The 18,861-nt window shown below is 37.1% G+C and overlaps 1 protein-coding gene across 1 annotated transcript in view; it reads left to right on the top strand.

Moving 5' to 3' along the window:
- Positions 1-11,159: 11,159 nt before the first annotated feature.
- LOC128661768 (cytochrome P450 11B, mitochondrial-like) overlaps positions 11,160-18,861 on the top strand; it is a 347,430-nt gene continuing 339,728 nt past the window's right edge. The window contains exon 1 of the mRNA XM_053715988.1: positions 11,160-11,470. Within this exon, the coding sequence (XP_053571963.1) occupies positions 11,160-11,470 (311 nt within the window). The remainder of the gene's footprint in view (positions 11,471-18,861) is intronic.

Genomic DNA, 18,861 nt, shown 5'->3' with positions numbered 1-18,861 from the left:
TGACTGACACTGAGGGGTGAGATGATAATAATGATATAATGACTGAGATGGAGGGGTGTGATAATAATAATGATATAATGACTGAGATTGAGGGGTGTGGTAATAATAATGATATAATGACTGAGATCGAGGGGTGTGATAATAATGATATGAATGAGATGGAGGGGTGTGATGATAATAATAATATAATGACTGAGATTGAGGGTCTGTGATAATAATAATATAATGACTGAGATTGAGGGGTGTGATAATAATAATGATATAATGACTGAGATTGAGTGGTGTGATAATAATAATGATATAATGACTGATACTGAGGGGTGTGATAATAATAATGATATAATGACTGAGATGGAGGGGTGTGATGATAATGATAAGATTGAGATTGAGGGGTGTGATAATAATGATGATATAATGACTGCGATTGAGGGGTGTGATAATAATAATGATGATATAATGACTGACACTGAGGGGTGTGATAATAATAATGATGATATAATGACTGCGATTGAGGGGTGTGATAATAATAATGATATAATGACTGAGATTGAGGGGTGTGATAATAATAATGATATAATGAATAAGATGGAGGGGTTTTATAATAATAATGATATAATGACTGCGATTGAGGGGTGTGATAATAATAATGATGATATAATGACTGACACTGAGGGGTGTGATAATAATAATGATGATATAATGACTGCGATTGAGGGGTGTGATAATAATAATGATATAATGACTGAGATTGAGGGGTGTGATAATAATAATGATATAATGAATAAGATGGAGGGGTTTTATAATAATAATGATATAATGACTGAGATTGAGGGGTGTGATAATAATAATGATATAATGACTGAGATTGAGGGGTGTGATAATAATAATGATATAATGACTGAGATTGAGGGGTGTGATAATAATAATGATATAATGACTGAGATGGAGGGGTGTGATAATAATGATATGACTGAGATGGAGGGGTGTGATAATAATGATATGACTGGGATGGAGGGGTGTGATAATAATAATGATATAATGACTGAGATGGAGGGGTGTGATAATAATAATGATATAATGACGGAGATTGAGGGGTGTGATAATAATAATGATATAATGACTGAGATTGAGGAGTGTGGTAATAATAATGATATAATGACTGAGATGGAGGGGTGTGATAATAATAATGATATAATGACTGAGATTGAGGAGTGTGGTAATAATAATGATATAATGACTGAGATGGAGGGGTGTGATAATAATGATATGAATGAGATGGAGGGGTGTGATGATAATAATAATATAATGACTGAGATTGAGGGTCTGTGATAATAATAATATAATGACTGAGATTGAGGGGTGTGATAATAATAATGATATAATGACTGACACTGAGGGGTGTGATAATAATAATTATATAATGACTGAGATTGAGGGGTGTGATAATAATAATGATATATTGACTGATACTGAGGGGTGTGATAATAATGATATAATGACTGACACTGAGGGGTGTGATAATAATAATGATATAATGACTGACACTGAGGAGTGTGATAATAATAATGATATAATGACTGACACTGAGGGGTGTGATAATAATGATATAATGACTGAGATTGAGGGGTGTGATAATAATAATGATATAATGACTGACACTGAGGGGTGTGATAATAATAATGATATAATGACTGACACTGAGGGTCTGTGATAATAATAATGATATAATGACTGACACTGAGGGGTGAGATAATAATAATGATATAATGACTGAGATTGAGGGGTGTGATAATAATAATAATAATGATATAATGACTGACACTGAGGGGTGAGATGATAATAATGATATAATGACTGAGATGGAGGGGTGTGATAATAATAATGATATAATGACTGAGATTGAGGGGTGTGGTAATAATAATGATATAATGACTGAGATCGAGGGGTGTGATAATAATGATATGAATGAGATGGAGGGGTGTGATGATAATAATAATATAATGACTGAGATTGAGGGTCTGTGATAATAATAATATAATGACTGAGATTGAGGGGTGTGATAATAATAATGATATAATGACTGACACTGAGGGGTGTGATAATAATAATTATATAATGACTGAGATTGAGGGGTGTGATAATAATAATGATATATTGACTGACACTGAGGGGTGTGATAATAATGATATAATGACTGACACTGAGGGGTGTGATAATAATAATGATATAATGACTGACACTGAGGAGTGTGATAATAATAATGATATAATGACTGACACTGAGGGGTGTGATAATAATGATATAATGACTGAGATTGAGGGGTGTGATAATAATAATGATATAATGACTGACACTGAGGGGTGTGATAATAATAATGATATAATGACTGACACTGAGGGTCTGTGATAATAATAATGATATAATGACTGAGATTGAGGGGTGTGATAATAATAATAATGATATAATGACTGACACTGAGGGGTGAGATGATAATAATGATATAATGACTGAGATGGAGGGGTGTGATAATAATAATGATATAATGACTGAGATCGAGGGGTGTGATAATAATGATATGAATGAGATGGAGGGGTGTGATGATAATAATAATATAATGACTGAGATTGAGGGTCTGTGATAATAATAATATAATGACTGAGATTGAGGGGTGTGATAATAATAATGATATAATGACTGAGATTGAGGGGTGTGATAATAATAATGATATAATGACTGATACTGAGGGGTGTGATAATAATAATGATATAATGACTGAGATGGAGGGGTGTGATGATAATGATAAGATTGAGATTGAGGGGTGTGATAATAATGATGATATAATGACTGCGATTGAGGGGTGTGATAATAATAATGATGATATAATGACTGACACTGAGGGGTGTGATAATAATAATGATGATATAATGACTGCGATTGAGGGGTGTGATAATAATAATGATATAATGACTGAGATTGAGGGGTGTGATAATAATAATGATATAATGAATAAGATGGAGGGGTTTTATAATAATAATGATATAATGACTGAGATTGAGGGGTGTGATAATAATAATGATATAATGACTGAGATTGAGGGGTGTGATAATAATAATGATATAATGACTGAGATTGAGGGGTGTGATAATAATAATGATATAATGACTGAGATGGAGGGGTGTGATAATAATGATATGACTGAGATGGAGGGGTGTGATAATAATGATATGACTGGGATGGAGGGGTGTGATAATAATAATTATATAATGACTGAGATGGAGGGGTGTGATAATAATAATGATATAATGACGGAGATTGAGGGGTGTGATAATAATAATGATATAATGACTGAGATTGAGGAGTGTGGTAATAATAATGATATAATGACTGAGATGGAGGGGTGTGATAATAATAATGATATAATGACTGAGATTGAGGAGTGTGGTAATAATAATGATATAATGACTGAGATGGAGGGGTGTGATAATAATGATATGAATGAGATGGAGGGGTGTGATGATAATAATAATATAATGACTGAGATTGAGGGTCTGTGATAATAATAATATAATGACTGAGATTGAGGGGTGTGATAATAATAATGATATAATGACTGACACTGAGGGGTGTGATAATAATAATGATATAGTGACTGAGATTGAGGGGTGTGATAATAATAATGATATAATGACTGACACTGAGGGGTGTGATAATAATAATGATATAATGACTGACACTGAGGGGTGTGATAATAATAATGATATAATGACTGAGATTGAGGGGTGTGATAATAATAATGATATAATGACCGACACTGAGGGGTGTGATAATAATAATGATATAATGACTGACACTGAGGGGTGTGATAATAATAATGATATAATGACTGACACTGAGGGGTGTGATAATAATAATGATATAATGACTGACACTGAGGGGTGTGATAATAATAATGATATAATGACTGAGATTTAGGGGTGTGATAATAATAATGATATAATGACTGACACTGAGGGGTGTGATAATAATAATGATATAATGACTGACACTGAGGGGTGTGATAATAATAATGATATAATGACTGAGATTGAGGGGTGTGATAATAATAATGATATAATGACTGACACTGAGGGGTGTGATAATAATAATGATATAATGACTGAGATTTAGGGGTGTGATAATAATAATGATATAATGACTGACACTGAGGGGTGTGATGATAATAATAATGATATAATGACTGCGATGGAGGGGTGTGATAATAATAATGATATAATGACTGACACTGAGGGGTGTGATAATAATTATATAATGACTGATATGGAGGGGTGTGATAATAATGATATAATGACTGAGATTGAGGGGTGTGATAATAATAATGATATAATGACTGACACTGAGGGGTGTGATAATAATAATGATATAATGACTGACACTGAGGGGTGTGATAATAATAATGATATAATGACTGAGATTGAGGGGTGTGATAATAATAATGATATAATAACTGACTCTGAGGGGTGTGATAATAATAATGATATAATGACTGAGATTGAGGGGTGTGATAATAATAATGATATAATGACTGACACTGAGGGGTGTGATAATAATTATATAATGACTGAGATGGAGGGGTGTGATAATAATTATATAATGACTGAGATGGAGGGGTGTGATAATAATTATATAATGACTGAGATGGAGGGGTGTGATAATAATTATATAATGACTGAGATTGAGGGGTGTGATAATAATAATAATATAATGACTGACACTGAGGGGTGTGATAATAATAATGATATAATGACTGACACTGAGGGGTGTGATAATAATAATGATATAATGACTGAGATTGAGGGGTGTGATAATAATAATGATATAATGACTGACACTGAGGGGTGTGATAATAATAATGATATAATGACTGACACTGAGGGGTGTGATAATAATAATGATATAATGACTGACACTGAGGGGTGTGATAATAATAATGATATAATGACTGAGATTGAGGGGTGTGATAATAATAATGATATAATGACTGACACTGAGGGGTGTGATAATAATAATGATATAATGACTGAGATTGAGGGGTGTGATAATAATAATGATATAATGACTGACACTGAGGGTGTGATAATAATAATGATATAATGACTGACACTGAGGGGTGTGATAATAATAATGATATAATGACTGAGATTGAGGGGTGTGATAATAATAATGATATAATGACTGACACTGAGGGGTGTGATAATAATAATGATATAATGACTGAGATTTAGGGGTGTGATAATAATAATGATATAATGACTGACACTGAGGGGTGTGATGATAATAATAATGATATAATGACTGCGATGGAGGGGTGTGATAATAATAATGATATAATGACTGACACTGAGGGGTGTGATAATAATAATGATATAATGACTGAGATGGAGGGGTGTGATAATAATAATGATATAATGACTGACACTGAGGGGTGTGATAATAATAATGATGATATAATAACTGACACTGAGGGGTGTGATAATAATAATGATATAATGACTGACACTGAGGGGTGTGATAATAATAATGATATGACTGAGATAGAGGGGTGTGATAATAATAATGATATAATAACTGACTCAGAGGGGTGTGATAATAATAATGATATAATAACTGACTCAGAGGGGTGTGATAATAATAATGATATAATGACTGACACTGAGGGGTGTGATAATAATAATGATATAATGACTGACACTGAGGGGTGTGATAATAATGATATAATGACTGAGATTGAGGGGTGTGATAATAATAATGATATAATGACTGACACTGAGGGGTGTGATGATAATAATAATGATATAATGACTGAGATTGAGGGGTGTGATAATAATAATGATATAATGACTGACACTGAGGGGTGTGATAATAATAATGATATAATGACTGACACTGAGGGGTGTGATAATAATAATGATATAATGACTGACACTGAGGGGTGTGATAATAATAATGATATAATAACTGACACTGAGGGGTGTGATAATAATAATGATATAATGACTGACACTGAGGGGTGTGATAATAATAATGATATAATGACTGACACTGAGGGGTGTGATAATAATAATGATATAATGACTGACACTGAGGGGTGTGATAATAATAATGATATAATGACTGACACTGAGGGGTGTGATAATAATAATGATATAATAACTGACTCAGAGGGGTGTGATAATAATAATGATATAATGACTGACACTGAGGGGTGTGATAATAATAATGATATAATAACTGACTCAGAGGGGTGTGATAATAATAATGATATAATGACTGACACTGAGGGGTGTGATAATAATAATGATATAATGACTGAGATTGAGGGGTGTGATAATAATAATGATATAATGACTGACACTGAGGGGTGTGATAATAATAATGATATAATAACTGACACTGAGGGATGTGATAATAATGATATAATGACTGAGATTGAGGGGTGTGATAATAATAATGATATAATGACTGACACTGAGGGGTGTGATAATAATAATGATATAATGACTGACACTGAGGGGTGTGATAATAATAATGATATAATGACTGACACTGAGGGGTGTGATAATAATAATGATATAATGACTGACACTGAGGGGTGTGATAATAATAATGATATAATGACTGAGATTGAGGGGTGTGATAATAATAATGATATAATGACTGACACTGAGGGGTGTGATAATAATAATGATATAATGACTGACACTGAGGGGTGTGATAATAATAATGATATAATGACTGAGATTGAGGGGTGTGATAATAATAATGATATAATGACTGACACTGAGGGGTGTGATAATAATTATATAATGACTGAGATGGAGGGGTGTGATAATAATTATGATATAATAACTGACTCAGAGGGGTGCAATAATAATAATAATGATATAATGACTGACACTGAGGGGTGTGATAATAATAATGATATAATGACTGAGATTGAGGGGTGTGATAATAATAATGATATAATGACTGACACTGAGGGGTGTGATAATAATAATGATATAATGACTGACACTGAGGGGTGTGATAATAATAATGATATAATGACTGAGATTTAGGGGTGTGATAATAATAATGATATAATGACTGACACTGAGGGGTGTGATAATAATAATGATATAATGACTGACACTGAGGGGTGTGATAATAATAATGATATAATGACTGAGATTGAGGGGTGTGATAATAATAATGATATAATGACTGACACTGAGGGGTGTGATAATAATAATGATATAATGACTGAGATTGAGGGGTGTGATAATAATAATGATATAATGACTGACACTGAGGGGTGTGATGATAATAATAATGATATAATGACTGCGATGGAGGGGTGTGATAATAATAATGATATAATGACTGACACTGAGGGGTGTGATAATAATAATGATATAATGACTGAGATGGAGGGGTGTGATAATAATAATGATATAATGACTGACACTGAGGGGTGTGATAATAATAATGATGATATAATAACTGACACTGAGGGGTGTGATAATAATAATGATATAATGACTGACACTGAGGGGTGTGATAATAATAATGATATGACTGAGATAGAGGGGTGTGATAATAATAATGATATAATAACTGACTCAGAGGGGTGTGATAATAATAATGATATAATAACTGACTCAGAGGGGTGTGATAATAATAATGATATAATGACTGACACTGAGGGGTGTGATAATAATAATGATATAATGACTGACACTGAGGGGTGTGATAATAATGATATAATGACTGAGATTGAGGGGTGTGATAATAATAATGATATAATGACTGACACTGAGGGGTGTGATGATAATAATAATGATATAATGACTGAGATTGAGGGGTGTGATAATAATAATGATATAATGACTGACACTGAGGGGTGTGATAATAATAATGATATAATGACTGAGATTGAGGGGTGTGATAATAATAATGATATAATGACTGAGATTGAGGGGTGTGATAATAATAATGATATAATGACTGACACTGAGGGGTGTGATAATAATAATGATAAGACTGAGATTGAGGGGTGTGATAATAATAATGATATAATTACTGAGATTGAGGGGTGTGATACTAATAATAATATAATGACTGAGATTGAGGGGTGTGATACTAATAATGATATAATGACTGAGATGGAGGTGTGTGATAATAATAATGATATAATGACTGAGATTGAGGGGTGTGATAATAATAATGATATAATGACTGACACTGAGGGGTGTGATAATAATAATGATATAATGACTGACACTGAGGGGTGTGATAATAATTATATAATGACTGAGATGGAGGGGTGTGATAATAATGATATAATGACTGACACTGAGGGGTGTGATAATAATAATGATATAATGACTGACACTGAGGGGTGTGATAATAATAATGATATAATGACTGACACTGAGGGGTGTGATAATAATAATGATATGACTGACACTGAGGGGTGTGATAATAATAATGATATAATGACTGACACTGAGGGGTGTGATAATAATAATGATATAATGACTGACACTGAGGGGTGTGATAATAATAATAATGATATAATGACTGACACTGAGGGGTGTGATAATAATGATATAATGACTGACACTGAGGGGTGTGATAATAATAATGATATAATAACTGACTCAGAGGGGTGTGATAATAATAATGATATAATGACTGACACTGAGGGGTGTGATAATAATAATGATATAATGACTGAGATTGAGGGGTGTGATAATAATAATGATATAATGACTGACACTGAGGGGTGTGATAATAATAATGATATGACTGACACTGAGGGGTGTGATAATAATGATATAATGACTGACACTGAGGGGTGTGATAATAATAATGATATAATGACTGACACTGAGGGGTGTGATAATAATAATGATATGACTGACACTGAGGGGTGTGATAATAATAATGATATAATGACTGACACTGAGGGGTGTGATAATAATAATGATATAATGACTGAGATTGAGGGGTGTGATAATAATAATGATATAATGACTGACACTGAGGGGTGTGATAATAATAATAATATAATGACTGACACTGAGGGGTATGATAATAATAATAATAATGATATAATGACGGAGATTGAGGGGTGTGATAATAATAATGATATAATGACGGAGATTGAGGGGTGTGATAATAATAATGATATAATGACGGAGATTGAGGGGTGTGATAATAATAATGATATAATGACGGAGATTGAGGGGTGTGATAATAATAATGATATAATGACTGAGATTGAGGGGTGTGATAATAATAATGATATAATGACTGACACTGAGGGGTGTGATAATAATAATGATATAATGACTGACACTGAGGGGTGTGATAATAATAATGATATAATGACTGACACTGAGGGGTGTGATAATAATAATGATATAATGACGGAGATTGAGGGGTGTGATAATAATAATGATATAATGACTGACACTGAGGGGTGTGATAATAATAATGATATAATGACGGAGATTGAGGGGTATGATAATAATAATGATATAATGACGGAGATTGAGGGGTGTGATAATAATAATGATATAATGACTGAGATTGAGGGGTGTGATAATAATAATGATATAATGACTGAGATGGAGGGGTGTGATAATAATAATGATATAATGACTGACACTGAGAGGTGTGATAATAATAATGATATAATGACTGACACTGAGGGGTGTGATAATAATAATGATATAATGACTGACACTGAGGGGTGTGATAATAATAATGATATAATGACTGACACTGAGGGGTGTGATAATAATGATATAATGACTGACACTGAGGGGTGTGATAATAATAATGATATAATGACTGACACTGAGGGGTGTGATAATAATGATATAATGACTGACACTGAGGGGTGTGATAATAATAATGATATAATGACTGAGATGGAGGGGTGTGATAATAATAATGATATAATGACTGACGCTGAGAGGTGTGATAATAATAATGATATAATGACTGACACTGAGGGGTGTGATAATAATGATATAATGACTGACACTGAGGGGTGTGATAATAATAATGATATAATGACTGAGATGGAGGGGTGTGATAATAATAATGATATAATGACTGACACTGAGAGGTGTGATAATAATAATGATATAATGACTGACACTGAGGGGTGAGATAATAATAATGATATAATGACTGACACTGAGGGGTGTGATAATAATAATGATATAATAACTGACTCTGAGGGGTGTGATAATAATAATGATATAATGACTGACACTGAGGGGTGTGATAATAATGATATAATGACTGACACTGAGGGGTGTGATAATAATAATGATATAATGACTGACACTGAGGGGTGTGATAATAATAATGATAAGACTAAGGGCGTTGTAATAATGATCCTATGGAGTTTGTAATAAATAGAACTTTTTTTCTGAGCTTTCTATCTGTTGTTTCTCATTATGGCTTTGCCATGGTCTGGGGATTTGGATTATGATTGTAATAATTGTGTAATAATCATTTATTATTTCAAGCCCAAAGTGTCAGTTTGTGGAAAGAAATACAATTAATAGCTGAGATAAAAGAGCCTTGGTCACATAGGGGAGACGTCTGGGGGAGGCAATATGAGGGGTTACAATGTCATGGAAAGATTTCCTGATAAAGTCTGCAGTTCAGATACAGCCCAGAGATAAAAGGATGACATGAGAGTCACCGAGAACAAGCAGAACACACAAAGAAGAGGGCATGAGACAGTGAGACCTTCTATGGTCACAGTTGCATGCTGTACTGGTGGATGGGTCATCATTGGGATCTGATATTGTTAGATTTACAGTAGGGGAAACAACACATAGGAGATTACTGCCCTTTACAAGGAAGGTTATTGGGGCTGTTGTGTAGTTATAGGTGGCTAATGATAGGGGGAAGTTATTTGAGTGAGACCGGTGGATTCTGTGTTAGTGGGCAGTTATTAGAGTAAGAAAGGTGCATTAATTGTGGAAAGTGGCTACAGTTTCAGGAAGATCCTCTGTTTAGAGGAGGATAGCTGTCAATTTAAGGAGGGGCATCTGGCTTTAAGGAGAAGCTGGCTAGTATCTAAGGGGGAATAAATGATTACTAAGCCTCCAGCCATGCTGAGGAGCAGGGTGAGCCAGCAGATCCAATCAAACCTTCCAGTACTTCTGTCATGGGACAGTATACGGGGCTTATTTACAGGGGTCCCACGACTCTCTATAGCCCCTTTACTCCAAGAAGCCGACTCTGAAGTCCCTTCTTCCAATGAGATTCTCCCATTTGAGTCAATACCCAGCACAGGAAGGAATGCATGGGTCAACTTGATGCTGGCTTGGAGAAACAACAGCTTTCAACATATGCATCTTATTATGGAGAAAAACTTCCAGAAGCTGGGACCCATTTACAGGTACAGGAGCAGTATCTGGGTGTATAGATGAGCTGGGGGTATAAGGTGTGACACATATACAGTACAGGAGCAGTATCTGGGTGTATAGATGAGCTGGGGGTATACGGTGTGACACATATACAGTACAGGAGCAGTATCTGGGTGTACAGATGAGCTGGGGGTATACGGTGTGACACATATACAGTACAGGAGCAGTATCTGGGTGTACAGATGAGCTGGGGGTATAAGGTGTGACACATATATAGCATAGGAGCAGTATCTGGGTGTACAGATGAGCTGGGGGTATAAGGTGTGACACATATACAGTACAGGAGCAGTATCTGGGTGTACAGATGAGCTGGGGTATAAGGTGTGACACATATACAGTACAGGAGCAGTATCTGGGTGTATAGATGAGCTGGGGGTATACGGTGTGACACATATACAGTACAGGAGCAGTATCTGGGTGTACAGATGAGCTGGGGGTATACGGTGTGACACATATACAGTACAGGAGCAGTATCTGGGTGTACAGATGAGCTGGGGGCATAAGGTGTGACACATATATAGTATAGGAGCAGTATCTGGGTGTACAGATGAGCTGGGGGTATAAGGTGTGACACATATACAGTACAGGAGCAGTATCTGGGTGTATAGATGAGCTGGGGTATAAGGTGTGACACATATACAGTACAGGAGCAGTATCTGGGTGTATAGATGAGCTGGGGGTATAAGGTGTGACACATATACAGTACAGGAGCAGTATCTGGGTGTATAGATGAGCTGGGGGTATAAGGTGTGACACATATACAGTATAGGAGCAGTATCTGGGTGTACAGATGAGCTGGGGGTATGAGGTGTGACACATATACAGTACAGGAGCAGTATCTGGGTGTACAGATGAGCTGGGGGTATAAGGTGTGACACATATACAGTACAGGAGCAGTATCTGGGTGTATAGATGAGCTGGGGGTATAAGGTGTGACACATATACAGTACAGGAGCAGTATCTGGGTGTAGAGATGAGCTGGGGGTATAAGGTGTGACACATATACAGTACAGGAGCAGTATCTGGGTGTACAGATGAGCTGGGGTATAAGGTGTGACACATATACAGTACAGGAGCAGTATCTGGGTGTACAGATGAGCTGGGGGTATAAGGTGTGACACATATACAGTACAGGAGCAGTATCTGGGTATACAGATGAGCTGGGGTATAAGGTGTGACACATATACAGTACAGGAGCATTATCTGGGTGTACAGATGAGCTGGGGGTTTAGGGTGTGACACATATACAGTACAGGAGCAGTATCTGGGTGTACAGATGAGCTGGGGTATAAGGTGTGACACATATATAGTACAGGAGCAGTATCTGGGTGTACAGATGAGCTGGGGGTATAAGGTGTGACACATATACAGTACAGGAGCAGTATCTGGGTGTACAGATGAGCCGGGGGTATAAGGTGTGACACATATACAGTACAGGAGCAGTATCTGGGTGTACAGATGAGCCAGGGGTATAAGGTGTGACACATATACAGTACAGGAGCAGTATCTGGGTGTACAGATGAGCCGGGGTATAAGGTGTGACACATATAAAGTACAGGAGCAGTATCTGGGTGTACAGATGAGCTGGGGTATAAGGTGTGACACATATACAGTACAGGAGCAGTATCTGGGTGTACAGATGAGCTGTGGGTATAAGGTGTGACACATATACAGTACAGGAGCAGTATCTGGGTGTACAGATGAGCTGGGGGTATAAGGTGTGACACATATACAGTACAGGAGCAGTATCTGGGTGTACAGATGAGCTGGGGGTATAAGGTATGACACATATACAGTACAGGAGCCGTATCTGGGTGTACAAATGAGCCGGGGGTATAAGGTGTGACACATATACAGTACAGGAGCAGTATCTGGGTGTACAGATGAGCTGGGGGTATAAGGTGTGACACATATACAGTACAGGAGCAGTATCTGGGTGTACAGATGAGCTGGGGGTATAAGGTATGACATATATACAGTACAGGAGCAGTATCTGGGTGTACAGATGAGCTGGGGTATAAGGTGTGACACATATACAGTACAGGAGCAGTATCTGGGTGTACAGATGAGCTGGGGGTATAAGGTGTGACACATATACAGTACAGGAGCAGTATCTGGGTGTACAGATGAGCTGGGGTATAAGGTGTGACACATATACAGTACAGGAGCAGTATCTGGGTGTATAGATTAGCTGGGGGTATAAGGTGTGACACATAAACCCCCAGCTCATCTGTACACCCAGATACTGCTCCTGTACTGTATATGTGTCACACCTTATACCCCAGCTCATCTGTACACCCAGATACTGCTCCTGTACTGTATATGTGTCACACCTTATACCCCCAGCTTATCTGTACACCCAGATACTGCTCCTGTACTGTATAAGGTGTGACACATATACAGTACAGGAGCAGTATCTGGGTGTACAGATGAGCTGGGGGTATAAGGTGTGACACATATACAGTACAGGAGCAGTATCTGGGTGCACAGATGAGCTGGGGTATAAGGTGTGACACATATACAGTACAGGAGCAGTATCTGGGTGTACAGATGAGCTGGGGGTATAAGGTGTGACACATATACAGTACAGGAGCAGTATCTGGGTGTACAGATGAGCTGGGGGCATAAGGTGTGACACATATATAGTATAGGAGCAGTATCTGGGTGTACAGATGAGCTGGGGGTATAAGGTGTGACACATATACAGTACAGGAGCAGTATCTGGGTGTATAGATGAGCTGGGGTATAAGGTGTGACACATATACAGTACAGGAGCAGTATCTGGGTGTATAGATGAGCTGGGGGTATAAGGTGTGACACATATACAGTACAGGAGCAGTATCTGGGTGTATAGATGAGCTGGGGGTATAAGGTGTGACACATATACAGTACAGGAGCAGTATCTAGGTGTACAGATGAGCTGGGGGTATGAGGTGTGACACATATACAGTACAGGAGCAGTATCTGGGTGTACAGATGAGCTGGGGTATAAGGTGTGACACATATACAGTACAGGAGCAGTATCTGGGTGTACAGATGAGCTGGGGGTATAAGGTGTGACACATATACAGTACAGGAGCAGTATCTGGGTATACAGATGAGCTGGGGTATAAGGTGTGACACATATACAGTACAGGAGCATTATCTGGGTGTACAGATGAGCTGGGGGTTTAGGGTGTGACACATATACAGTACAGGAGCAGTATCTGGGTGTACAGATGAGCTGGGGTATAAGGTGTGACACATATATAGTACAGGAGCAGTATCTGGGTGTACAGATGAGCTGGGGGTATAAGGTGTGACACATATACAGTACAGGAGCAGTATCTGGGTGTACAGATGAGCCGGGGGTATAAGGTGTGACACATATACAGTACAGGAGCAGTATCTGGGTGTACAGATGAGCCAGGGGTATAAGGTGTGACACATATACAGTACAGGAGCAGTATCTGGGTGTACAGATGAGCCGGGGTATAAGGTGTGACACATATACAGTACAGGAGCAGTATCTGGGTGTACAGATGAGCTGGGGTATAAGGTGTGACACATATACAGTACAGGAGCAGTATCTGGGTGTACAGATGAGCTGTGGGTATAAGGTGTGACACATATACAGTACAGGAGCAGTATCTGGGTGTACAGATGAGCTGGGGGTATAAGGTGTGACACATATACAGTACAGGAGCAGTATCTGGGTGTACAGATGAGCTGGGGGTATAAGGTATGACACATATACAGTACAGGAGCCGTATCTGGGTGTACAAATGAGCCGGGGGTATAAGGTGTGACACATATACAGTACAGGAGCAGTATCTGGGTGTACAGATGAGCTGGGGGTATAAGGTGTGACACATATACAGTACAGGAGCAGTATCTGGGTATACAGATGAGCTGGGGTATAAGGTGTGACACATATACAGTACAGGAGCATTATCTGGGTGTACAGATGAGCTGGGGGTTTAGGGTGTGACACATATACAGTACAGGAGCAGTATCTGGGTGTACAGATGAGCTGGGGTATAAGGTGTGACACATATACAGTACAGGAGCAGTATCTGGGTGTACAGATGAGCTGGGGTATAAGGTGTGACACATATACAGTACAGGAGCAGTATCTGGGTGTATGGATTAGCTGGGGGTATAAGGTGTGACACATAAACCCCCAGCTCATCTGTACACCCAGATACTGCTCCTGTACTGTATATGTGTCACACCTTATACCCCCAGCTAATCTATACACCCAGATACTGCTCCTGTACTGTATATGTGTCACACCTTATACCCCCAGCTTATCTGTACACCCAGATACTGCTCCTGTACTGTATAAGGTGTGACACATATACAGTACAGGAGCAGTATCTGGGTGTACAGATGAGCTGGGGGTATAAGGTGTGACACATATACAGTACAGGAGCAGTATCTGGGTGTACAGATAAGCTGGGTGTATAAGGTGTGACACATATACAGTACAGGAGCAGTATCTGGGTGTACAGATGAGCTGGGGGTATAAGGTGTGACACATATACAGTACAGGAGCAGTATCTGGGTGTACAGATGAGCTGGGGGTATAAGGTGTGACACATATACAGTACAGGAGCAGTATCTGGGTGCACAGATGAGCTGGGGTATAAGGTGTGACACATATACAGTACAGGAGCAGTATATGGGTGTACAGATGAGCTGGGGGTATAAGGTGTGACACATATACAGTACAGGATCAGTATCTGGGTGCACAGATGAGCTGGGGTATAAGGTGTGACACATATACAGTACAGGAGCAGTATCTGGGTGTACAGATGAGCTGGGGTATAAGGTGTGACACATATACAGTACAGGAGCAGTATCTGGGTGTACAGATGAGCTGGGGGTATAAGGTGTGACACATATACAGTACAGGAGCAGTATCTGGGTGTACAGATGAGCTGGGGGTATAGGGTATGACACATATACAGTACATGAGCAGTATCTGGGTGTACAGATGATCTGGGGTATAAGGTGTGACACATATACAGTACAGGAGCAGTATCTGGGTGTACAGATGAGCTGGGGGTATAAGGTGTGACACATATACAGTACAGGAGCAGTATCTGGGTGTACAGATGAGCCGGGGGTAAAAGGTGTGACACATATACAGTACAGGAGCAGTATCTGGGTGTACAGATGAGCCAGGGGTATAAGGTGTGACACATATACAGTACAGGAGCAGTATCTGGGTGTACAGATGAGCCGGGGGTATAAGGTGTAGTCGGTAGATTAGGGGCTCGGTTTAGGGGTTAATAGGTAGTTTATGGGTGTTAGTGTACTTTTTAGCACTTTGGTTAAGAGTTTTATGTTACGGCGTTAGCCCATAAAACTCTTAACTACTGACTTTTAAATGCGGTAGGAGTCTTGACAGGAGAGGGTGTACTGCTCACTTCTTCCAATACTCGAAATACCGGCGTTATGCAAGTCCCATAGAAAAGATAGGATACGCAATTGACATAAGGGGATTTGCGGTAAGCTTGAGTCGCGGAAGAAAAGTGAGTGGTACACCAGTACCTGCCAGACTTGTAATACCAGTGGGTGTTAAAAAGCAGCCTTGGGACCTCTCAACGCTGCTTTTTAAGGCTAACGCAAGACTCGTAATCTAGGCGAAGGTTTCTTATTAATGTTATTGGAGTTAACACTTTCTCTGCATATTCCTCCTACACATATGGTATATTTTGTTCAAAGTTTATTTTATATACTGTACTGTTAGCAGCTTCAGATATATATATATATATATATATACACAGTATATAATATTGGTTAACTTGAGTTAGTTCTTTTGTGTTTAATTTGTATTATGTTTTTCTTCTGTAAAACGGTATAATGCAACAGATCAAAGCATATATTGACTCAAAATTTAAACTAGGACAAATACGAGGGATTTGGATATTAGTTTTACCCAACTGAATATCGATAAGAACAAAAATTCTTAAAAATTTGAAAATGTAATGTTATTTTCAATTTTCCAATGTTGCTTTCGATTTTGCATTTTGCTTTTAAATCAAATGTTTTCAAATTTGAATGTTCATAAAATAGTTCAAATATACACATTCAAATTTCACATTTGTGTATATTCAGTATATTATGAGCATTCAAAATTGAAATGGATTTGCATTATTTTGAATTAGCTTTTTAAAATTCGATTTTATATTCGAAAATAAACATAAAATCTGAATTTTCAAACCAATATTGAATTAAAATTTGAATACCAATATTCAAAAGTACAATGTTAGAATGCTTGATAAACAGAACGTGCAAAAATGTGTTTTAAATTTCCAATGTTTATGGCCTTCTGTGATCATTTTCTACCACTGATATATCTCACATAAATGGCTGTATTATTTAGTGAAATATTAAAAAAGGGGTTTAAGCAGAGCGCTGGTTAAAAGGGGATACCACACAACTTACGAGCGAGAAAAGATCATTCTGTCTTTTCAAAATGTAGTAAGAATTGTAGTGATAGTAAGTGCGCTAAAAGAAAGCTAAAGGTATCCAAATATTAAAACAAATAATAAGTGTATCCAGTATACATATACAGGAGTTGGTAATTGTGCGAAGTATGATACGTGTATTAGAATTCTACAGTACTATTAACAAGGGGGGTGATCTATAAAATGACAGTGTCCGTGAAAAAATGTAGTGGTATGTGGATGTCTTACTTAAGAAAGATGATCTATCAGTAGTGTACTAATAATAAAGGATGAAGTTAAAGTATGTGTCAAAAAACAGTGTGATCATATATATATGATATTAGGTGATATATAATATTGTCAAACAAAATGTTAGTTAGGGTTACAAAGAAACAATGTGTTAAACTAGATACAGATTTGTGAGGAAAACTTAGATGTATCTAAAAAAAGTTTTCCTCACAAATCTGTGTCTAGTTTAACACATTGTTTCTTTGTAACCCTAACTAACATTTTGTTTGACAATATTATATATCACCTAATATCACATATATATATGATCACACTGTTTTTTGACACATACTTTAACTTCATCCTTTATTATTAGTACACTACTGATAGATCATCTTTCTTAAGTAAGACATCCGCATACCACTACATTTTTTCACGGACACTGTCATTTTATAGATCACCCCCCTTGTTAATAGTACTGTAGAATTCTAATACACGTATCATACTTCGCACAATTACCAACTCCTGTATATGTATACTGGATACACTTATTATTTGTTTTAATATTTGGATACCTTTAGCTTTATTTAGTGAAATAGGCTGACGCTTAAGGCCTCGCTTAAACAGGGGCCACACAGTGTTTCTCGATCTTCATAAGGGGATTTTGTTATGTGCAGCATGTCGATAAGTAAAACAAA

This window comes from Bombina bombina, chromosome 5 (assembly GCF_027579735.1).
Source record: "Bombina bombina isolate aBomBom1 chromosome 5, aBomBom1.pri, whole genome shotgun sequence".
Classification (NCBI taxonomy): Eukaryota; Metazoa; Chordata; class Amphibia; order Anura; family Bombinatoridae; genus Bombina; species Bombina bombina.
This window is presented reverse-complemented; position numbering and strand designations above follow the sequence as displayed.